This window comes from Macaca fascicularis, chromosome 1, assembly GCF_037993035.2.
Source record: "Macaca fascicularis isolate 582-1 chromosome 1, T2T-MFA8v1.1".
Taxonomy (NCBI): Eukaryota; Metazoa; Chordata; class Mammalia; order Primates; family Cercopithecidae; genus Macaca; species Macaca fascicularis.
The window spans coordinates 150,115,687-150,139,780 of NC_088375.1; the positions used below are offsets into that span (position 1 = coordinate 150,115,687).

General features: G+C 34.9%; 1 protein-coding gene across 5 annotated transcripts in view; it reads right to left on the minus strand.

Moving 5' to 3' along the window:
* SPATA1 (spermatogenesis associated 1) overlaps nucleotides 1-24,094 on the minus strand; it is a 59,995-nt gene that overhangs the window by 27,737 nt on the left and 8,164 nt on the right. For 2 of the 5 annotated variants that reach the window (XM_005542881.5, XM_065519466.2), the window contains exons 2-8: nucleotides 22,270-22,440; nucleotides 17,843-17,949; nucleotides 15,999-16,116; nucleotides 12,730-12,783; nucleotides 12,403-12,634; nucleotides 5,157-5,271; nucleotides 4,361-4,418 (exon numbers count right to left, since the gene is read on the minus strand). In XM_005542881.5, the coding sequence (XP_005542938.2) occupies nucleotides 4,361-4,418; nucleotides 5,157-5,271; nucleotides 12,403-12,634; nucleotides 12,730-12,783; nucleotides 15,999-16,116; nucleotides 17,843-17,949; nucleotides 22,270-22,371 (786 nt within the window). In that variant the 5' untranslated portion in view covers nucleotides 22,372-22,440. The remainder of the gene's footprint in view (nucleotides 1-4,360; nucleotides 4,419-5,156; nucleotides 5,272-12,402; nucleotides 12,635-12,729; nucleotides 12,784-15,998; nucleotides 16,117-17,842; nucleotides 17,950-22,269; nucleotides 22,441-24,094) is intronic. The other 3 variants (XM_074002970.1, XM_074002978.1, XR_012418244.1) reach the window with 2 other exon arrangements.

The following is a 24,094-nucleotide window of genomic DNA, read 5'->3' on the forward strand; positions in this document are numbered from 1 at the left end:
CTTACCTAAGGTATCTAGATTATTTGGTATTTCCCGTTAATCAGGTCCAAGGGGATCATGGTATGGTCAAGTTGCCTATAAACTAGATTATTACAAGGAGCCAGAATTGACACAGCCCTTAGGCAAAACACTGAAGGTCTACTGCTATTCCTATTTGTTACTTTTGGTTTTCTCTGCTAATTGGGATGAAGAAAAACGCATTTTCCAGATTAAGAATGGCATAATAGGCGCATCAGTCTGTAATAATTTGTTCTAATAAAGAGATGATGTAAAGAGTAGCAGCTATAATTGTTACACCTGACACTAAGGCCCATTAATCTTCTGCACAGACCAACTAGGTGAGTTTAATGTGGCTATCATAGGAATCACCTTTTCTGCCATTTTCAAGTTTTGATCATGGCACAAAACTCACAGTTCCTCCAGGAGGTTGGTAATGCTTTGGTTTACTATTTTGGTAAGGAATAGGCCATTCTATCATATTTCACTTGGCCCTCTCTACTATAACATTCCTTATTGCCCATGCTGCAAGCATCAGGGAGGCATTATGAGGATTCTGACATTTGCTGAGTAAGTCCTTCAAAGTATGCATTCATGAATTAAGGAAATGACTACAGGGAGAATTTGCAAAGTCATTCAGCACACCAGAATACTGATTTAGCCAAAACTTCACTTACTATCTGACCCCTCTAAACCTCCACCCTGTTGGTGGAACACAGAGTTATTCAGGTCCCTAAGGATCAGAATCACATCAAAGCCATTGCCATGAATCCTGAAAAGTAAGGGTACCTCCCTTTCCCCATTGTAGTCATCTGGGTAAACAACCTCTCATCTCCTTAAGGAAGGTAAAGGAAATTTAGGAAGGTAAGGAAATTTAGTCCATAGTTGTGGCTGAGTGACAGGGTTTTTCCTCAAGGATACCTGGCCTCCCCTTCACTCAATAAGTTCTGGGTATGTAAACTGGCTAAGGTCTAGTAATTTAATAAGGGGATGTGAATATTCATGTGGTTATTCAAGGCAGATGTCTATTTATGAAGACTAAAAATAATTTTTGGTTATACAGACCAATAGCTTACTGGTACGCTTATCCACTTCAGTCTCAGGGACATCATGATTAGTCTTAGGGACACCTTGGCAATTAACTATTGTCAAGGATTTCTTAATCATACATCCTTACGATCACTCTGGTACTGTTTTCTCTTATATAGTAAAATGCTGTAAATTGGCTTCTATCAGGGATACTGTCATCTCTAAAGAAATCAAGTAGGCCAGGCGTGGTGGGTCATGCCTGTAATTTCAGCACTTTGGGAGGCTGATGCAGGTGGATCATGAGGTCAGGGGTCCAAGACCAGCCTGGCCAAGATGGTGAAACCCTGCCTCTACTAAAACTACAAAAATTAGCTGGGTACGGTAGAAGGTGCCTATAATCCCAGCTACTCGGGAGGCTGAGGCAGGAGAATCTCTTGAACCTGGGTGGCGGAGGTTAGAGTGAGCTGAGATGGCATCACTGCACTCCAGCCTGGGCAACAGAGTGAGACTCCGTCTCCAAAAACAAAAACAAAAACAAAAGAAATCAAGTATAGTCCTGTCTTCATTCCATGTGACACAAAACAGCCACTATAAGGTTTTTTAAAAGAATTCTGGTGTTGCCTTTCCAATATATTTCCCCAATGTCTGGTTAAAGAAGTAAGTGGATATAAATCTTCTCTTAACATTTTTATTTCCCAAAGTCTTTAGATTTCTTGCTCTACTTTTTAACAAGAAATTCCTGGCATTCTAAATTTACTCAGTATGAACCACCATATTGTCCAGGTTTCTGTCAGCCTCACTCAATTTAGCAAAATGTTTTTTACCACTCACAGTTGCTGCAGCTAGCACATTAAATCCAGAATCTCTGATAAGTGTATCCATATTATTAAACTTGAGCCAATTTAAAGTTATATTCTTTCATTCCTGCTCTGAATCTATTCCCAATAATATTTTTCTAAGTTTCTGCTAGCACAGATTAACAAAATATTGCAGTTCTTTTGCAATAATCAGTCTGAGATTCTCATTTGTAAAAGTTTTTGGCCCATATCACACTTTCTGTACCAAATACTGAATCAGTTCAGTGTAGGTTTAAGCAGGAAGAAATGTAATAAAGGAAATCAAGTGTATCAGAAACACTGGAGGAGCAGGTTCTAGGTGTAGTCTCCTAAAATGATGTTTCCATTAGTGAAGTTACCATTGCTGAGGCCATCACCAGAACTATGCTGAAAGCAAGAAGCCATCATTGTTATTGCCATTACAGCTTCTCACACTCAGAAAGCTGGAGGAAAAAACACTTAATTCATGACAAAAATAGAAAGAAAGAGTAAAACTGTTGTTAATTCCCAGATGACATGAATATGTATGTAGAAAGTTCTGAAGAATCTACAAAAAAACCCTGATAGAATTAATTGAATTTAGCAAAATTTCAATAGACAAGTTCAATGTATAAAAATCAATTACATTTTTATAAATTAGCAACAATTAGAAAATAAAAATTGTAAAATACCATTCTATAGAAGCTTCAAAAATACCAAATACCTAAAAATAAATGTAATATTAAAAGATCTAAGAGCAATACACTAAAACCACAGACACTGCTGAAAGAAACTAGTGACATAAATAGAGAAATATACTGTGTTCATAGATTAGACGATTCAGTATAGTTAGGATATAAGTTTTCCTCCCAAATTGATTGACAGATTCACAGTGATTTCACTCAAAATTCCAGTAGTCTTGTGGTAAGAAATTGACAAGCTGATTCTAAAATTTATACAAAAACACAAAGAATCTAGAATCACCAAAATGATCTTGAAAAAAATTAACTTGGAAATCTTACGCTATCTTATAACAATAACTACTATAAAGCCTCAGTAATGAAGATAATGTGGTATTGGCATAAGGATAAAAAAAAATCATTGAGCAGAAAGGGAGGCTAGAAGTTGTCCTAGATCTTATAGAGTCAACTGAGTTTTGAATAATGCAATAGGAAAAATAAAGTCTTAACAAATGGTGTAGTAAGTGGGTATCTGAGGATCTCAACTGAACCACAACCCCAACCTAATTCTGCATATAAAATTTTGAGATTAGTGGTTCTCTTCAAATTACCTCTATTTAACAAAAATTATCACTGAGAGTTCAAGAGAAAGGAGGTCTTGATTGTTTGAGGAGAAAGTATGACAGAGGTGTCTAGAAGAATAGTAATGGACCAAGAAAATGTAGTATATTTGTTGGCAGAATTAAAGACTCATTTGAAGTTTGTGGTTTATTAACTATGGTTGGAATTTTGTCCAATGAGTATGAAAGACATAACCATGGAAACATTAATGTAACTTTCTGTGTTTTAATTTTCTCATCTGAAAATAAGGATAATAGTACCTCCACAAATAGTTGTTGAATTAAATGAATTAACATACATAAAGCATTTAGAACAGTGATTGGCTCAATAAATGCTATCTAATTTTTTGTTGCTATGTTATTAGTAGTATTATTTAGGTAGGTAGTTATTAAAATGGTTAAGACTATGAACTCTGAAGCCAGTCTACACTATTTAGGATCTAAGCCCAGCTCTAGTACTTACTAACTATATGTATGACCTGGGAAAGCCACGGAACCTTTCTGTGCCTCAGTTTCCTCATCTGCAAAATGGAAATGATAACTATAACCTATCTCATGGAGTTTCTTTTATGGGGATTAAATGAGTCAGTATGTGTAAAATACTTAGAATAGTGCCTGGTAGTTGATACTCATTGATAGCTATTATTAAAATTAGTATTGTTATTCTTAAGACTGTCCTAAATTCATCCTGCAAATATCTGCAAAATTCTCCTAGTCTTTCCATCATTTCTTGAGAATAAACTGGTGATGTGAATAGTGTTCATTAACTCATTTAACCCAGCGCAATTCAAATTAGGTAACATACCCAAGATCACACAGCTAGTAACTATAACATAAACAATTTACTACTATACTGCTTCTTAACACACTATATAATTCTGTTCTAAAGAGACAAGTTAATCAAGTACAGGTATTAATATATTAAATTACAAATTAGCTATGAAAGTTGCTAGTTAAGTGCAGTTTGATGTACCTTTAAAACTAGTAATAAAATTTGAGAAGATAATCCAAAAAGGTGTTGGTGGATAACTTTTCCCCCTTCTCATTTGGGCATATTGTTACCTTATTTATAAAAACAGAAAAATTGAACTACTATTGATAATATTAGAAGTATGTTCCTGGAAAACTTAGACATTTTAATCTGCAGATTCAGTTTAATCTTAGTAAAAATATTATAATGTTGCAATACCATATTTAAACAAAAAATTTAAAATAGTACCTGATTGTCCTGTCTTCTACTGATAGCTGTATCATCTTCATTTTCCCAAAGACACTGACTTAAAGGAAATGACAGGTTTGAAAGTCATTAAAACATGATCCCATGAATATTAGCTTTTCATATTTTATGTATTTTATTTGATGCTCTATAAACACAAATGTTGAAAATTTTCAAAGTCAGCCTGAGACCATTATCATATGTCCTTTCAGATTCATTAGTAATCCATGTAAAGCTACAATTTAGTATGAGTAATAAAATCATATTTCACTATATTATAACTAAATTCTAGTTCAATATCTACAGCAAGATAAAATTACTTGAAATTTTAGAAACATATTTGTTTATTGTTCTTTTGTGAATAACTGTTTATAAAAACCCTTATCTTAATTTCAAAAGACTGTGTAAAACTCTTGTCTAACTACTACAATTTTGAATGAAATGATACCAGTGTGAAAATCAAGCATATTGATTAGTTTACATATAACCAAGAACTTAGGAGAGGCAGGATAATTAGTTCTAATGAAGGGAAACAAAGAAATTTTTCTGTCATCAAGTTGTCCCAATGATAAAAGTATTACAATAGAAATAAATTTAGGCTATGAATCATCCCTCATTATCTTGGAGAAGAATGTTGGCAAAAAAACAGTAAAGATCTGAATCAAGAACTTTTAATTAAAATATCACTAATTTCACTCATATCTTTAAGTAAAAGTCTTTATAACAGTACTCTGAATAGGTTACTCTTTTTCTTATTGTTTAGATTATGGCATGTGGAATCAGCATCTATACTAATTACCTTTTTTTGGTGCCAAAGCAATCATTATTTGAATCTTCCAATGATCTTGGCAACTCAGAATTTCTAATTTGATTTTTTGCAATCTGGCTTTTTTCCGCAGTGGCTTTTCCCCCAGCTGATGTTGATAGTCATCCATGGCAAATAAAGTTCAGAATGTTAAGAAAATACTAAAATAAACTTTTGTTTTTATATGTATACATTATAATCTTATCCTAGATTTCAGAATCCCCATGTACTTTCCTATATAGATACAAGTCAACAGTTTCCAAAGTGAATTTCATGAAATACTAGTTTATGTGAAAAGGAAATTATTTGGTTAATTCAGCTTGGGAAATGTTGAATTAAGCAATATCAAACAGCAACACAATCCCCTACACACACATTCACTCCGATTGAAGGGTTTGTCTGTCTCTGTGTACAACTAAGTCTGCAAGAGCTAGTAGGTAAGATGGGGGTTTCCTGAAATTTAATTGTCTTTTTTTTTTTTTGAGATAGAGACTTGCTCTGTCGCCCAGGCTGGAGTGCAGTGGTGCAATCTTGGTTCACTGCAGCCTCCGCCTCCCAGGTCTGAGTGATTCTCCTGTCTCAGGCTCCCAAGTATCTGGGATTACAGGCATGTGCCACCACGCCCAGTGAATTTTTGTATTTTTAGTATAGACAGGGTTTCACCAGGTTGGCAAGGCTCGTCTTGAACTCCTGACCTCAGGTGATATGCCCACCTTGGCCTCCCGAAGTGCTGAAATTACAGGCATGAGCCACTGCGTTCGGCCTTAATTGTCTTTACAAACAATTTGCCAAAGCAGTTTTTGAAACAGTGCTTTGAGGAACCTTCTCTGGAAAATGCTGGTATAAATACAGAACATAAAATGTCATTTTTATTTCACATACATTTTCATTGATAAAATCTCCCTTCATTTTAACAGCATTTCTCAATATAGAAAAACTACACAATCCATCTTTGAAATATTAACACTAATGTTCTACATGGTCTATATAAACAAAAGATCCATGAACCTGGCAGTATTAATGCAGTTTTTTTCCCTTGGAGAAATCAATTTTTTTAATTCAGAAAAGAATAAGTGAGCCAAATTAATATTTGAAAGTCATTTTACAAGGGTTGTTGCTGGGCATGGTGGCTCATGCTTGTAAACCCAGCACTGTGGGAGGCTGGGCAGGAGGGTATCTCGAGCCCAGTAGTTCAAGACCAGCCTGAGCAACATCTCTACAAAAATTTAAAAACCTCTACAAAAATAAATTAGCCAGGCATGGTGGTGCATGCCTGTGTTCCCAGCTACTTGGGAGACTGGGGTGGGAGGATGTCTTGATCCTGGAAGGTTGAGGCTACAGTGAGCCATGATCACACCGCTGCTCTCCAACCTGGGCATCAGAGCAAGATCCTGTCTCAAACAAAAACAAAAACAAAACAAACAAACAAACAAAAAAGACTTGCCACAATATTGTGCGACCTGGAGCCCATATTGGTTTTTGTTTGGCTGCTACAATTTATTACCCACCTGGCATTGACATTGTCACTTAAGAACAACAAACAGAGGCTGGGTGTGGCAGCTCACGTCTGTAATTCCAGGACTTTGGGAGGCCGAGGTAGGTAGATTACTTGAGGTCAGGAGTTCAAGATCAGCCTGGCCAACATGGTAAAACCCTGTCTCTACTAAAAATACAAAAATTAGCCAGGTGTGGTGGCATGCACTTGTAATCCCAGCTACTTGGGAGGCGGAGGCAGGAGAATAGCTTGAATCCAGGAAGCAGACACTGCAGTGAGCTGAGATTGTGCCACTGCTCTCCAGTCTGGGCTGGAAAGAGACCCTGTCTCAAACAAAAAATAAAACAAAACAAAACAAAAAAACAGAAAAGATCTATATAATGCAAAATGAATAAAAAATGGACGTACCAAATGTGTAAAAGCTAATAGTAAACTACAACTCTCCCTACCCACCCATAAAAAGAAACAATAATGTAGACCTCAGTGTTTTGAGAACTCCAGCAAATATATGTTTAAAATATGATAGAGTCACAGAAAAGGGAGTGATAACTGTGAAACTAAGTTTTGAACTATGAGCTGTTTGGTGGCAAAGAAGGGAGCAAGAGGAATTTAAGCAAAGAATACGGTATGTGCAAGGAGCAGAATACTAATAATGTGTGAAGCATTTTTATCCATAATGAAAAGTTCAGTATGACTCTAGCACAGTGTTATAAAGCATGGGCTTTAGTCAGACACACAAGAGCTCAAGCCCTGGCATGGCCATAACATGTATGACTTTAGGTAAGTTATTTCTCTAACTTCTCTTTCCTTATCTCTAAAATGGCATAATGCATGTAAAGCACCTAGCACACTGTCCAATCCTGAGAAGTTTCTTGACTTTAAGTTCTGATTTATATCCCATTGCCATTTTCTTAGTCCCTAAGTCTATTTTCCATCTTGTCACCTAAGTTGTTTTTCTAGAACTAAAATCCAATCATGCCACTCAGTTAAAAACTTCAGATTGCTTCCCATTACCTACTAAACTCTTTAGCTTTGCAAGCAAGGCTCTTGTAGCTCAAGTTGCTACCTACCTCTCCAGAAGTACCAGTTCATAGTACTTCTCTCCCTCCCTTTCCTAATCTCATACTATTATAACAGTAGTATTACTACTACTAATAATAGAAAAAAATTACTGAACTAACCCCAACATTAAGTAAATCCTGAAAGCTTCATTCATATCATGATCTATGAGAAGGAGGCCTTCTGGAGATAGGCACTAAACAATCTCCATGGCCATACGCTGTAGCCCTGGGTTTGAAGAGTTCTCTATGCCATCTGAAGAAGGTTAGGCTCGGCCAGGCGTGGTGGCTCACGCCTGTAATCCTAGCACTTTGGCAGGCCGAGATGGGCGGACTGCCTGTCCCAGGCCAGCGGATTGCCTGAGCTCAGGAGTTCAAGACTGGCCTGGTCAACATGGTGAAACCCCGTCTCTACTAAAATACAAAAAAATTAGCTGGGCGTGGTGGCGTGTGCCTGTAGTCCCAGCTACTCAGGAAGCCGAGGCAGGAGAATTGCTTGAACTCAGGAGGCAGAAGTTGCAGTGAGGTGAGATTGTGCCACTGCACTCCAGTTGGGGGGACAGAGCGAGACTCCATCTCCAAAAAAAAAAAAAAAAAAAAGTTTAGGCTTCAGTCAGGCGCAGTGGCTCACACCTGTAATCCCAACACTTTGGGAGGCCGAGGCGGGCAGATCACCTGAGGTCAGGAGTTTGAGACCAGCCTGGCCAACATGGAGAAACCCCGTCTCTACTAAACATACAAAAATTAGTTGGGTGTGGTGGCAGGCACCTGTAATCCCAGCTATCAGGAGGCTGAGGCAGGAGAATTGCTAGAACCTGGGAGGCGGAGGTTGCAGTGAGCTGAGATTGCACCACTGCACTCCAGCTTGGCAACAGAGCCAGACTCCCTCTAAAAACAAAAACAAAAACAAAAACAAAAACAAAAACATATTACCTACATTCTCCCCAAACTTTATTATTTATTATAAATTTCTTCTCTAAAATGTCATGTTTCAGAAGGGATAGCATCTGTTATCATTTTTGTACCATTACAGTTACTGTCTAAGAACACAGTAATTGATTACATATTTACTCATTGATATGTTAAGACAGTTATTAATTTTCAACAAATATTTATTCAGGACTGTGGTCTAGGCACTGTGTTTGACTCTGAGTAAGCAGCAATAAATCCTTGTCCTCAAAGAGTTTATAATATTTATAAAAATTTTTAAAAACTGGATTTCTTTCCAACAAAATGACAAATAAACCACAGAGGAAATAAAAGTTCAAACCAAAACTATTGAAAAAATTATTTATATTTATTTGTGTGGCGATTTACAGATACAAAGCAGTTTTACATATGATATCCAATTTTGAACCTCACAATAAAGAATAATAATATCGAATGGGAAATCACCCTGCCAGATATATAAAAAATATTAATGTCAGTACTAGTTCAGAAGATGGATAAAGTCTGAAAGTGGTCTTGTATATATAAGAATATAGGTATGAATATATATATATATTTATATATATAGTGTGGTAAAGGTACCATTTGAAATCAGTGGGGAGGGAATGAATGATATTTTGGGATAACTGGAAATGCATTTGGAAGAAATCTATACTCCCTCATTCTTTATTTTTTCCAGAATGTGGAGCAGAGAAACAAGAAGACAGAAAATATATGACATAATGGCAAGATTATGGTTCAATAGGAACTTTTAGACATTGCTGCTGGGTACTATCGCTTTGGAAGACACATGGATGTTTAGTGAAGTTGAACATGTACATGAACATTAACAACAAACAATGCCAATTCTCTTGCACATGCACATTTAGGACTTGTGTACAAAAATGTACATAACAGGATATTTGTAATAGTCCCAAGCTGCAAACAAACCAAATGTCCATCAGCCATAGAATAGATGAATAAATTGTAATGTAAATAAATTGTATGAATATAAAATGGAATAGCACAACAATGAAAAGAAATAGTGTTACATGTGACGGTATGGTTGACTCTTACAATGTTGAGTTTCTCTTACTCAAGTTCAAAATGATATACATAAATAAAATTCAAAACAGACATAACTAAACTATATTATCAAGGGATATATATCTCAGTTGTAAAACTACAAGGAATTCTTATGATCAAAAGAATCATAGTGTAAAAAGATAAACCACAAATTAAAGTTAAGAAAATAATTCAAAATAAGTACTACCACCAGAGATAAAGAGAAACATTACATGAAATAGTGGTCAATTTATCAAGAAGACATAATAATCCTAAATATGCATGCACCTAATAACAGAGCTTCAAAATACAGAAAGCAAAAGAAAAGTAAGAAAACGATTACCACAAATATCAAAGCAGTAGTTATCTCTAGTGGAGAAGGAAGAAGTGTGACCAGAGAAAAACAAACAAGGTTGGAAGGTCTAGGAACAATGACAACAATACTACATTACCTTAGAAACAGCAGTTAAACTTCTAAAAATAATAATAGGACAAATGCACGAAACTGAATTTAGAAAAGTGTTGCTCTGGCCTGGAGCGGTGGCTCACGCCTGTAATCCTAACACTTTGAGAGGCCAAGGTGGGTGGATTACCTGAGGTCAGGAGTTTGAGACCACCCTGGCCAACATGGTGAAACCCCATCTCTACTAAAAATGCAAAAATTAGCTGGACATGTTGGTGCACACCTGTAGTCCCATGTACTAGGGAGGCTTAAGGCAGAAGATTTGCTTGAACCTGGGAGTGAGAGGTTGCAGCAAGCCGAGACTGTGCCACTGCACTCCAGCCTAGGCAACAGAGCGAGACTCCATCTCAAAAAGAAAAAAAAATGTTGCTCATTGCACTATACATGATAACAGAAACATTAATAAAGGGTTGGGGAAGTAAATTATGACATAGGGAATTCTATAATGACATAGATCTATATTTATTGATATGAAATGTTTATATTTTAAAATAAAAGAGGCTTTAAGAGTCTATGTCTTCATTTTTGAAAAATAAAAACACATATTATTTATATATAAGAACTAAAAAATAACTGGAAGAATATACATCAGAATTCTAAGTAGTAGTAATCTCTGAGTAGTAAAATTATTGTCAGTCTTTATTTTCTTCTTTACATTTATTAGTAAAAGTATACTTTATACTTATTTTCTTCCTTATACTTACTGATGTTTCTAGAACTTTTAAAATTGAACACACTGTCCTCTCATTTAAAGCATATAAATAAAGTTGACTATAGTCTAAGAATCAATAGGAAAAAAATTAGTTTAACTTTTAACTTTTTTACCATATTACATTAAAAAATAAACTGTGAAGGAAAAGCAGATATACTAAACATTTACAAATGAAATGCATCCCCCAGATGTTGACTAAAGACATCTATTAAAGCTGTAGAATATAGTAGTTCTTAATCAGTTACATTTCTTGTATTCTAAATTTATGCTAAACCCAACAATGTTCCAAAGTTAGTACTTGCTTTCATCTTAGGCGCATTTAATATTTACTGTTTATTACTTGACACCAGTTAGATGCTCAGTGAGTTTAATTTTAATTTTAATTTTTTTTTTTTTGAGACGGAGTCTCACTCTGTCACCCAGGCTAGAGTGTAGTGGCGCTATCTCGGCTCACTGCAAGCTCCGCCTCCTGGGTTCACGCCATTCTCCTGCCTCAGCCTCCTGAGTAGCTGGGACTACAGGCACCTGCCACCATGCCCGGCAAATTTTTTGTATTTTTAGTAGAGACAGGGTTTCACAATGTTACCCAGAATGGTCTCGATCTCCTGACCTCGTGATCTGCCCGCCTCGGCCTCCCAAAGTGCTGGGATTACAGGAGTGAGCCACCACGCCCAGCCTGAGTTTAATTTTTATGTAAACATTTTAAATTACCTTTTTTTTTTTTTTTTTGAGACAGGGTCTCTTTCTGTCACCCAGGCTGGAGGCTGATAGTGCGATCTCAGCTCACTGCAACCTCCCCCTCCCTGGCTTAAGCAATCCTCCCACCTCAGTCTCCTGAGTAACTGGGACTACAGGCATGTGCCATCAGACCTGGCTAACTTTTGCATTTTTTTATAGAGACAGGGTCTTGCCATGTTGCCCAAGCTGGTCTCAAACTCCTGGGCTCAAGTGATCCACCCACCTTGGCCTCCTAAAGTGCTTATTACAGGTATAAGCCACCACTCCTGGCCCCTATCACTTTTGAAGAATCAAATTATTAGTAATTATTAGTAAATTGATAGGTGTAAAGATAAAAATTTTAACATTATTTGAAATACATATGTTCCCCAACATTAAAGTTTTGTTTTTGTTGTTGTTTCTGTTGGTTTGATATTGTTTTCCTGACCCTTCTGGTCTCTGAGTCATATCAAAGTTTTATGCAGTCATCTTTCCTTTCTCTTTCCCTGTAGCTTTACTTTTATCTAAAACTACTTTATTAAAAAAGAAGTAAAAGTGGTAATGTTCATTTAAGTGTTGTAACTATTTTGATTTTGTTTTTATTTTAACATAGTACTTAAATTGTTTTCTTTTCCTCCCATCTGGCAAAATTATTTTTTTAGAAATCCCCAAGTGGAATTGTAGCTTTCTTTTTATACTGCCTATATTTGTAAGGCTAGGTTTGCTCAGGGTTTGCTTACAGACTTACTGCTAAAATGTACTATAATAGCCTCTTTCTTTTTCCCATTCCAGTTTAAAATCACCTTCTTCCTGATTCTTGTTAGGAAGCTCTTTCAAAGTGTTTTCTAACAAACTGGGATCTCTTCCAAGTTCCTCCTTGAACAAAGTTACACTAATTGGTCTGTGGATTGTTCCATCAGCCTCATTAGCACCATTATTAGTCTGCCGCTCATCTAAAATAACTGTTGATGATGGTGAATAAACATTTCCTAAATGGTCCATTATAGGAAGCAAATATAATTCTGGTTGAAGAGCCTAAAACATATAGGAAATTTTAAAAGTTAGTTTGTAATTAAAAGCAGTGCTGTAAGTTAAAAATTAGCATAAGTTTAAAATGTCACATTACATACATATGGAGGAGCAAATGATTTGAGTTTCAGTTCTGATTCTTGCTTTTCCTTCACCTAGAAATAAGTAATGAGAAAAAATTAAAACTGTTGCTACATTTTTTTCCAATTATTTTTACCTCTACTTTTTTTGCAGAAGGCATGTATTTGTGGCAAATATAAAAATCAAATTTAAAAGCTAGTAACTACTGCTAGATTCTAGAAATGAAGAATATAATGTTACTTTTATTCACTGTATCAAACATAATAGAAGTTCTATGTCATTTATTAATAATAACTATGCCTATCACTTACATGGACTTACTATGTCCCTGGCACTATTCTAAGTGCTTTACACTCAGTAAAGATTGTATACCTAGGAAATTTCCAGGTTGGGATTCAAAACCAGGTCATCTGACCCTAGAGTCCAACTTAGTAAACTTTATTTTATTTCCTACATATTCAACCCATAGAGTTCATTTGTTATTTATTTATTTATTTAACAAATATTGGGGGACTGGGCGTGGTGGCTCACGCCTGTAATCCCAGCACTTTGGGAGGCCAAGGAGGGCAGATCACTTGAGGTCAGGAGTTCGAGGCCAGCCTGGACAACATGGCGAAACCCCATCTCTACTAAAAATACAAAAATCAGCCAGGTGTGCTGGCTCCCCCAATTACTCGGGAAGCTGAGGCAGAAGAATCGCTTGAACCTGGGAGGTGGAGGCTGCAGTGAGCTGAGAGTGCACCACTGCACTCCAGACTGGGCAACAGAGGGAAACTCTGTCTCAAAAACAAAACACAAATATTGAGGGCATACTATCTGTCAGGCAGTGTTCTACATGGTATGGATACAATGATAAATAAGGCAAAATTTCTGCTTTCATGGAGCTTATGTTCTACTTGGGAAAGCAGATATTAAATAACTAAATAAACCCAATTTAGGATGGTGATATGTGTTTTATGAAAAGAAAATAGAGTGATGTAATAAAGAGTAACTTGAAGAATGTCTGAAAACTAGTTGGTCAGGGAAGGCCTTTCAGAAAAGATAATACTTGAGCTAAGTCCTGAATTATGAAAAGAAACAGCCAGCCATCTGAAAATCAGGGAGAAATGATTTCTAGGCAAGTGCAAGAGCCAAAAATCAGAAATGAGTCTGCCATATTTGAGGACCAAAGGAAGATTTTTATAGCTGAAGTATGAAACCAAGGAGAAAATGGTCATAGATGAAATTTGAGAGGCAGCTTGTTCCTTAGGCCCTCATTATCTCTTGCCTGAACCACTGTACAACTTTCTTACTGAAATTCTTGCCTCCTCACTTCAATCCATCCTTCTCAGTGAGGCCCAATTAATTTTCCTGAAGGTTCTGATCATGTCACTCTTAGTCAAAAACTCCATGGTTTCAAGAAAAAATCCAAACTACAAATCTGGCATTTGAGAACTTCAACAAATGACTTTATAACTTGCATCCCACTATTTCCTTTCATGTAGTCAATGCTCCACTAAAAACAGTACCATTTATTATTTCTGAGTTGTCTGCATTTCTACTTCTGTGCTTATCCTGTTTTCTCTGTTCAGAAAGCTTTTCTCACCCTTCATCTTTGCAAGAACAAATATTTTTCTTTTAGGATCCAAACTGAAATATTGCTTCTTCCTCAAAGTTTTCTACTTCCCCTCTTCCCCTGCTGGAAGTAATCTCCTTTTCTTCTGAATATATAAAATATGATATTTTATTTATTTTATGTATTTTAATCTTCATCACTACACTGAGCACTCTGAGGGCAAGATCTATATCTAGTTCTTTTCTAGTTTTGTATATAGAAAAACATTAATAAATATTTGTTTAAAATAATAAAATAGTACAAGGATTTTAGAAATTGACCCTCAATTACTTAGAAAGTCCCTTCCAATCTGGGATTCTATGATTGATATTTTGTACATATACATATCATGAAAAAGAACAAAAAATTATGAGAATTGTTAATTTTCTTCCCTGTTTGAGGAAAGCTAACTAACTGATCAGTAAATTAATATTAATTTGCCAAAAGTTATACTAAATAGAATTCTGATGACCAAAACCTCTTCAAATTTAGCTACTGATCCCAAGAATCTCACACAGAAAATTATAGTAGTACTTTGGAAGAAAATGCCTATTTTTTCCATTCTCATTCATGATTTAATTTGTTCAGTGAACATTTAAACACCTCTAGTGCAAAGCACCTTGTTAGGCACTGGTTATAAATACAATGGTGAATAAAATGAAGTCCCTCCCCACAAGGAACTATAATCTAATGGTAGAGTTAGATGTTAAGCAAATATTCACATAAACACATAATAATGATATAATCTGTTAATGAGAGTGAAATAAGAATATGCTGCATTTTAAAGAGTTTAAATATAGAAAATCTTAAGGAAATAAAATTTATATAGATATGAGAGACCAGAAACTTTGAGATCTGATGGCTTGTTAGATTTGAAACTTAAGCTAGGAATACTTTCTACTTAGAGTATTCTGCCCACTAAGTCATAGAAACTACAAATAAGAGTGTTCAGTAAATAATAGTTGACACTAGTCAGGGATGGTGGCTCACACTTGTAATCCCAGCACTTTGGGAAGCTAAGGCAGGCAGATCACCTGAAGTCAGGAGTTCCAGACCAGCCTGGCCAACATGGTGAAACTCTGTCTCTACTAAAAATACAAAACTTAGCTGGGTGTGGTGTCACACGCCTGTAATCCCAGCTACTCGGGAGGCAGGAGAATTGCTTGAATCTGGGAGGTGGAGGTTGCAATGAGCCAAGATTGCGCCACAGCACTCTAGCCAGGGCAACAGAGCAAGACTCCATCTAAAAAAATATAATAATAATAATAAATAAATTAAAAAAACCATTGACACCAAAAAAAAATATGTTGGAGCCATATCATTTTCACATCAAATGAGTGTAGTTGTGGCGCAAGCAATGAGAACCCCATTTTTTTTTCCAGAACTCAAGTACTTGCTTAAAACACTTAAAAACTTTCATTTAAATTTAAGAACTTATATGATCACATTTTAAACTGGTATTTCTCTGCTTTGCAAGGAAATTCACACACAGAAAACCCATCATTTTCACGCCCAATAACATGCCCATGCAACCTATCTTTGTTGATCTGTATGTTTAATGATATTTCCATTTCGTTTTGATTGACATTACATATCTAATAATATCTTAAGAAGCTGAGTTGATAAGCATTTAAGAAATATAATTTGAGAAGGTATGGTCTTTCTCAATAAGAAAGAAAAAAAAAGAAAACTTACCACAGCTAAATTATTTCCAATGCATTTCAGAAATAAAAATTTTTCTGCAATAGCATCTTCACCCAGGAATTCACCAAGACGCTCCCTCAGGGCTCGTAAAGTAAGTTGAGGAGATACTCTGAAATATTATAAAATTGCCTTATAATATAAAATGAAATAGATTTTGGATATACTAATGATTCAATAACTTTAGTCAGCTATCTCAAACACAAAGGTTGATTTAATGTGTCAGATATAGCTTAATATATTATGTTTCTACACTGCTGGCATTTTGTAGGTCTTCCATAAATATCTCTTAAAATAAATAATTAGAAGTCTGCCTTTAAAATTATGCAAATAAACACTGTTTATAAATGTTTTGTACTGAAAAGGAAAATGACTGTCTCTTAGAAATCTACTTCCAAATTTTATTGTTAAAATTTGCTGTGGAATAGATGTACCTTTATACATACATTAATGAATGATTTAGCCACAGATACTTATTTTGGAAGTTTGGTAGCAGTAGCTAGTGCTTAAAATTTTTTAAAATAATCTAACATTGCCAGATTCCACATCTTTGTTTATTAGGGATACTTTGCTCCTGAATATCTAAAATTTAAAGCCATCACTTATCTATCATCTGAGCTCTTGTTTTTCTAGGACCTTATGAAAAATATTAGATAATTCATTCAATCAACATATATTTGTTGAGCATCTATTATGTGTCAGACATTGTTCCAAGGGATGGGAATATGGCAGTCAACAAAACAAAAATCTCTGCCCTCATGGACTTTATAATCTAGTGGTGGGATAGAAAAATTAATGAAGTAAATAAGTAAAAAAATGTAATCCATAAGACACTACTAAGTACTACAGAGAAAAATAAGCCAGGGAAGGGAGAAAGGGACTGTACAAATGATTTAAAATATAGTGATTAGAGAATATCCACACAAAAAGGTAATATGTGAGTAAAGACCTGAAGGAAATGGGAGAACATATGGTTAGGGCACAAAACTCATTCTAGACAAAAGGAACAGAAAGTACAAGGGTCCTGAGGTAGGGCTATGTTACAGAACAGAAAGGAGGCTGATGTGGTTGAAGAAAGTGATGATGAAGATTAGGAAGAGAGGTGTGCTAAAGGGGTAACAACAGGCAGTCAGATCACATAGTGTTATGTGTCTTTTTGTGAATGTGAAAATACACATCTACATACATATAAACACATGTTCTTTGTTTAAATTTTTAAACAGTTCAGAGAAAGAGGCATTGTAGATATATTGCTTTAACTACTATTCTCAGATCTTCAGCAGTCCTTCCTTCCTTCCTTCTTTCCTTCCTTCCTTCCTCCTTTCTTCCCTCCCTCCCTCCCTTCCTTCCTTCTTTCCTTCCTTCCTTCCTTCCTTTTTTCCTTCCTTCCTTCCTTCCTCTTTCTCTTCCCCCCCCCCTCTTTTTTTTTTTTTGTTTTGGCAGAGTCTCACTCTGTTGCCCAGACCGGCGTGCAGTGGTGCAATCATGGCTCACTGCAGCCTTGACTTCTGGGCCTCAAAGCAATCCTCCCACTTTAGCCTCCTGAGTAGTTTAGCAGATTTTTAATTTTAGATAACTTCTCTCTTAATTCACTTTGTGTATGACCATAATAATACACAGGTTATATACTGTTTTCTGGGTGGTAGTATTATGGCCAAGTGAACTATTCTTACAGAACTGATTTAATTGTTACATAGCACTACATATTGATAAATGGATCTATCACATGGACAAAATATTTTTCACTTATACTTTTTAAATTTCCAAAAAGCATTTTTGTCTGAAGAAAGAAAGATTCTTCTTTCAGGCATATTGTTACATGACTACACAACACTTGCCTTAGAAATCCAGCTGAAATGAATTTGTTAACAACTTCTGTTGAAATGGTATTTAGCTTATAGTTCCATGATCCTTCAGGGACATAAAAAACATGAAGTTCCACCAACTGAATAAATTGAGAAGAACATCAGTTAAAATACTTTTAAAGTAAAAAAAAAAAATCAACTGATGTTCTATAGAATTAAGTTTAATAAATACAACAGAAAAAAATGGAATACATACATCCCTCTGAACAAACAAAAAACAAATGAACTAAAAATTTGTTCTTAATTTGGCCACTTGGCATTTGGAGTACATTTCCCCTGGCAACAATGTTATAGATGTGGCTATGAGATTATCTCAACATCTTTGGCATATGGTGTTTTTTCTGTGGTCTGCAGTAAGAATCCTAGGGCACTAAGACTAGTTTTCTTAACATCAACCTTTACCTCACCTCACTCCCCACCTACTCAGTTCCACTGGGGTGAACTTGTGGAATCTTTATCCTTTGTATATTTTCTCCCTATTACAGTTCTGATGATTGCTAGCCCTCAGCACCTGCAAAAGGTTTAATACTGTGGTTTGGGGAATGTACTTATTCCCCAGAATTCCAGGAAGAACCTATTCCTGACCAAGGAGAAAGGAATGATTGTTCTTACATCAGGCATGTCTGTGTGTCTGTGCTTCTATGTAACTATCCACTTTTCCACTGATGTTTTGTTATGCCCTTGATTAGAATCCTTCTATTTAGAAAAATATTTATATAACCAAAACAGAAACAGAGCGATTGCAAATATAGTCTTATCTCTTAATCAAATGAAGTTTGATACTCCCTGCATATTAAAAGTCAAAGCATTTAAATGAATATTCTTGAATGCAATATTAAATATCTGAGAAACCTTTAAAAGTTTGAATATGGCCTACTGTTAATATTAGTAATTTCATAGGAGATAAAAATGGTTCTTGAGCATAAGCTTTTCTTCAAGTTGTTTTTATAAATCAAGAAAATTACTTCTATGCTTTTGATGATGAAATATTAATTAAAAATTTAAAATGTTTGCATAGATCTGATAGTGAAGTTTTCTGTATGTTGCATTTTGAACACTAGAGCACTTAAAAGATTATCCCCTCGCTATACTACTGAATATTTGCAAAACCTTAAGAAATTTGAAGTAAATATGAACTTATCTTTATATAAATATATTAATATTTTACAGGGGGAAACTCTCTCTTGAACTAAATATTTATATACATGTTTCTTAAAAAAATACATTTTAATGTTTTTTTCCAGAACAATAAAGTAGTTGAAAAAATATTTAAAAATTTTAAAGTACATATTAAATCTGACAATATTATTTTAAGGTTAAATATTCTATTTACACTGTCACCCTGATTTATTATAATCTTACTTTCCTGGCTTTAATGGAAGCTGCTCATCAATAATATTTTCATTAAAACCATTAGCTATTTTAAAAATACATTACAAGGTATATATATATACACACATATATATATGGGGGCACATACTTTTTCTTTTGCCCCAGGTTTCAAAATGATTAGGGATGGCACTGTTGGATTCTGTCTCTTATTTAAAATATTGGTATCTTGTTCATCATGGATTTTTTTGCATTAATTTTACTAAAACAATTTTTTGGTAGCCCCTTAAATTTTTCATCTATGGCAAGTACCTCATTTGCCTCAGACTAGTCCTGGTTTTGTGAGAACTATAGCCAATAAACAATAAATACTGACTTCTAAGAAGTAAAATTAAAAAAAATTTTTTTAAATTAAAAAACAATAAACAAAACACTAATAGATAATATAGATATTATAAAGTGGTAGCTACTAGGGAAAAATAAGTAGGGCAGGATAAAGAAGAATGGGAAGATATGGAATGGAGAAGTTTTCAGTTTTAAATATTCAGGGTAGGTCTCATGGAAGAGGTGAGATCGGAGTAAAGACCTAAGGGAAAAAAGGAATTAGCCAAGTGAAGATCTAGAGGGAAAGAGTTTCAGAAAGAGATAAAATAAAGGTATTAAGGTGAGAGCATATCAGTATGATTGAAGCAGAGAGAGTAGGGGAGAGAGTAGTAGAAGATAAGTTCAGAAAAATAAGGAGGTAGAGGGGAAACATATAGCGCCTTCTGAGCCATTTTCACCTATAAAATGGGAAGCTAATGCATGGTTTTAAGAGAAACATTAAGATCTGACATATATTTTTATTTTATAGGAAAAATTTTAAACATACATATAAATAGAGTAATTCTCTCTCTCCGAATAAAATATTCAAAGTAAATCGGACATCGCGACACTATATCCCTAAATTACTTGGTATCCATATTCTAAAAATAAGGACCTCTGTAACATAATCACAGTTTCATTTTCACATCTAAAAAATTAAAATTCCTTAATGTCAATTAATATCCAGTCCATATTTTAAATTTTCCCAATTGTCCTCGAAATATTTTCTTAACCTGGAATTCAAACAAGGATCACACAATGCATTTGGTTGTTACGTCTTTTAAAACTTTCATCTTGAAGAGCTCCCAAACCTATTTTTTGCTTTTTATTTTTAACATGGCATTGACTTTTTAAAAGATACTGAGCCAGTTGTCTTACAGAATGTTCTACATTCTGAATATACTTTATTATCTCTAAGGTGTCATTTAACTTGTTTCTCCAACCTCTCTTATCTCCTGTAAACAGTTAACTATCCAGCCTTCAAGTGACACAGGGGCAATAATATTTTATAAGTGGTGTCCTGTATTTTATATTGCATTATATCAGGATATACATAATGCTTTACTTAATTAGTTGAGTGATAGGGATCATAGCTAGAACAGACTATAAGAGGCAAGAAAAGGGAACTTGTTATGAAGCTACTGGAATAATTAGAGTGTGAGACAATGGTGACTCATGTGCTAGCAGTAAAGGTTATTAAAAAGCAGTCAGATTTTGTATGTATTTAAAAGTTAGAGTCAATCAATTGGAAGTGGAGTTTAAGAGTCAAGTAGAAGAGTCAGAGTCAATCTACTGGAAGTGGAGTTTGAAAGAAGAGTCAAGTAGAAGACTCAAGTATGCAAGAAGAATCAAGTATGACTCCAAGGCATTTGGCCTCAGATACTGAAAGGAGAGATTTGACCTTTCAGTATCTGAAATGGCAAAAGTCATGGGTAGTGCAAGTTTTAGGGAAGGGAAAAAAAATCCAGTTTCAGACATATTAAGATGAGATATCTATTGGCCATCCAAGTGGAGATGTCAGTTAGTCAGTTGAATATAGGCCTATATGAATCTGGAATTTGGGAAAGAGGACTGAGATAAGGCTATAAATTTGGAAATCCTTGGCATAAAATTGGTATTTAAATCTATTAGACTAGATGAGATCACCAAGGAATGAGTGTAGGCAGAGAAGAGAACAAAGAGCTGAACCCTGATGTATTCCAAAATTAAGAGGTCAGTAAGAAGAAGAAGGCCCAGTAAAGATGACTGAGAATGAACAACCAGGGAGGTAAGAAGAAAACAAACATAAAAGAGCTGAACTCTGATGTATTCACAAATTAAGAGGTCAGGAAGAAGATGAAGACCCAGTAAAGATGACTGAGATTGAACAACCAGGGAGGTAAGAAGAAAACAAACATAATATGTATGCTAGAAGCCTAGTGAAGCCTATGTCAAGGAAGAGAAAGTGATTAATGGTGTCAGCTATTGTGCACATATAGATCAAGAATGTTTAGGATAAGAATTAACCAACAGATTTAGTAATGAAAGGGTGAATTTAATGAGAACAGTTTTGGTGGAATAATTGAGATGAAATCTTGATTGCACTTGGTTTAAGAGAAAATAGAGAGAAGGTATTGGGGGTCTGAGATGGTATGACATACTTGTTCAGAAGAGTGAAAGAGTGAATTAATGAGTCGCAGACAGCAAGACTGCCCACCAGAAAAGATTCCATTTGAAATTCATGGTCATGAATTTAAAGTGAGAATGGTACTTATGATGGTATACATTTTTTTTGTCTAGCCATGTTCAGCTGCTCAGGTGTAGGTACAGAACAGGTGGAGAAATGCATTAACCATGTTTGTTGTTTTGCCAAGCAGCACAATGAAGTGACAGAGGGGCAAGGAGTCAAAAGTATGTGCAAAGGAGTGATCATGACTGCTCTATGGAACTTAAGCTAGATATGGAGGGTACCACCTTCAATCATACAATTGAGAAATAGTAAAAAAGGTGATAGAATCAATGCATTGGGGATCCCAATCTGGTTGGGGTAGAGGAAGTGAGCTAGCGACACGAGAAGTGTAACCAGGCAATGGGATATATGAAGTTGGCATCATGGTGGAGTCAATATCTAATACTTTATATAATTTATGTTTTTGCTTTTATAAAACTTTTCAAAAACAATGATAAGCAGGTCTTTCTTATATTTTAGTATAAAAAGATTTTCTTACCTCTGATGAGGAAGGTCGACTTGGATTGAGCGACATATTTACTAATGTCTGAATGGGATAATTATCAATTTGAATTTTGTTTCTTTTTTTATCTTTCTTCATTTAAGTAGTATTAAATAAAAATTGTAATAGTTTTTTGGCTTAAGATAGCATTCCACTCATTTCTGGTCTCTGATTTGTTCAAGAAATAAAAAGGAAAACACAAAAACATTAAATAAACTAAAAATGAAAACTTAGAAATATATATAATCTTTATTATTCTAACTCAAAAGGACATATTAATAGTAAATAGGACTGTGCAATGAAATGAGTATAAATCTATACAACTAAGTAACGTGACAAATTACACTATAATGGACTTGTGACCAGGACATTCTAAATACGATTCTAAATAATTCATCTTTTCTTGGTCAAAAATTAAGGTTAAATAGATAGCATTTTACATGAAGTAGAAATACACATTTGGAAGTAGAAAGACAGAATTTATGATACTTGGTTAGGATCAATGACAAATTCTAAGCATGCCTAAAGTTTTAATTAGCCTCTGGGCTAGTTAAAATGGCTATAGAATGATGAAAACTGTTTTACCATATACATTTCTTCCTGGGTTTTGATGCCTCAATAATAAAAAACATGAACAATCATTCCAGGTGAAAATGCCAGTCTTTAAATATATCAGGCTTCATTTGTGTATTATTCCCTGTGTTTTTCCTCAGGATTTATGGCAGTTTACAAGAATATGATACAATTAAAAAAACATAATGTATATAAGAAAAAATAAAAAATAAGGTAGCTGAATTATTACTCTAAAAGGAATTATCAAAGCAGGATAATCCTTAAGGATACAATAATCATATCAACACAAGAGCTGAAGCTTTTCTAGATTTCAAAGCATTGCTCTTCCTCGATTTATGTTAAAATAAGGATTTATCTCCAACAAAACTTAAAATTCCTCTGATCTGGTACTGATCGTAGCTCTACAAAACCCTAACAAGTACCACTAATTGTTTTAATGGTATCAAAATTAAAAGATTATCTCCTGAAATATAGCATCTCCTTAAATTAGTTTTACATATTACTTTCCATATTTCTTATAATAATTAAAACTTAGAATGTGATTTATCATTTTGACCATGTCAAACGCTATTTTAAGTACACATTAGTACTTTAAGAAAGTATTTATATATCTGTACAAAAACTCTGTATGCCACTGTATTAATATTAGCCTCTATTATGAACCTAAGTGAAAGATGACTCAGATACATATATGGTCACTTCATTATTAGATAATAATTAGTTAATAATCTATAATAATTATAGCATAAGGACATTCATTGATTCATTGGTATGCAAGTTAGTAGGCTAAAAGTTTTAATTTGTTACATATTAAAATTTGATATTTTAATTCAGAACAATTTTTTTTTTCTTTTTTTATGAGACAGAGTCTCCCTGTATCACCCAGGCTGGAGTGCAGTGGCACACTCTTGGCTCACTGCAGCCTCTGCCTCCCAGGTTCAAGTGATTCTCCTGCCTTAGCCTCCCAAGTAGCTGAGATGACAGTCGTGTGCCACCACTTCCAGTTAATTTTTGTATTTTTAATAGAGACAGGTTTTCACCATGTTGGCCAGGCAGGTCTCGAACTCCTGACCTCAAGTGATCTGCCCGTCTCGGCCTCCGGAAGTGCTGGGATTACGGGCATGAGCCACCAATGTGCCCATCCCAGAACAAATTTTTAATTAAACAAACTCAAGATAGATCAGTCAAGACCTGCTTTATTGTTGTCCTGAGGTAAACCTATACAGGACCCCACTATACAGGTTGAGTA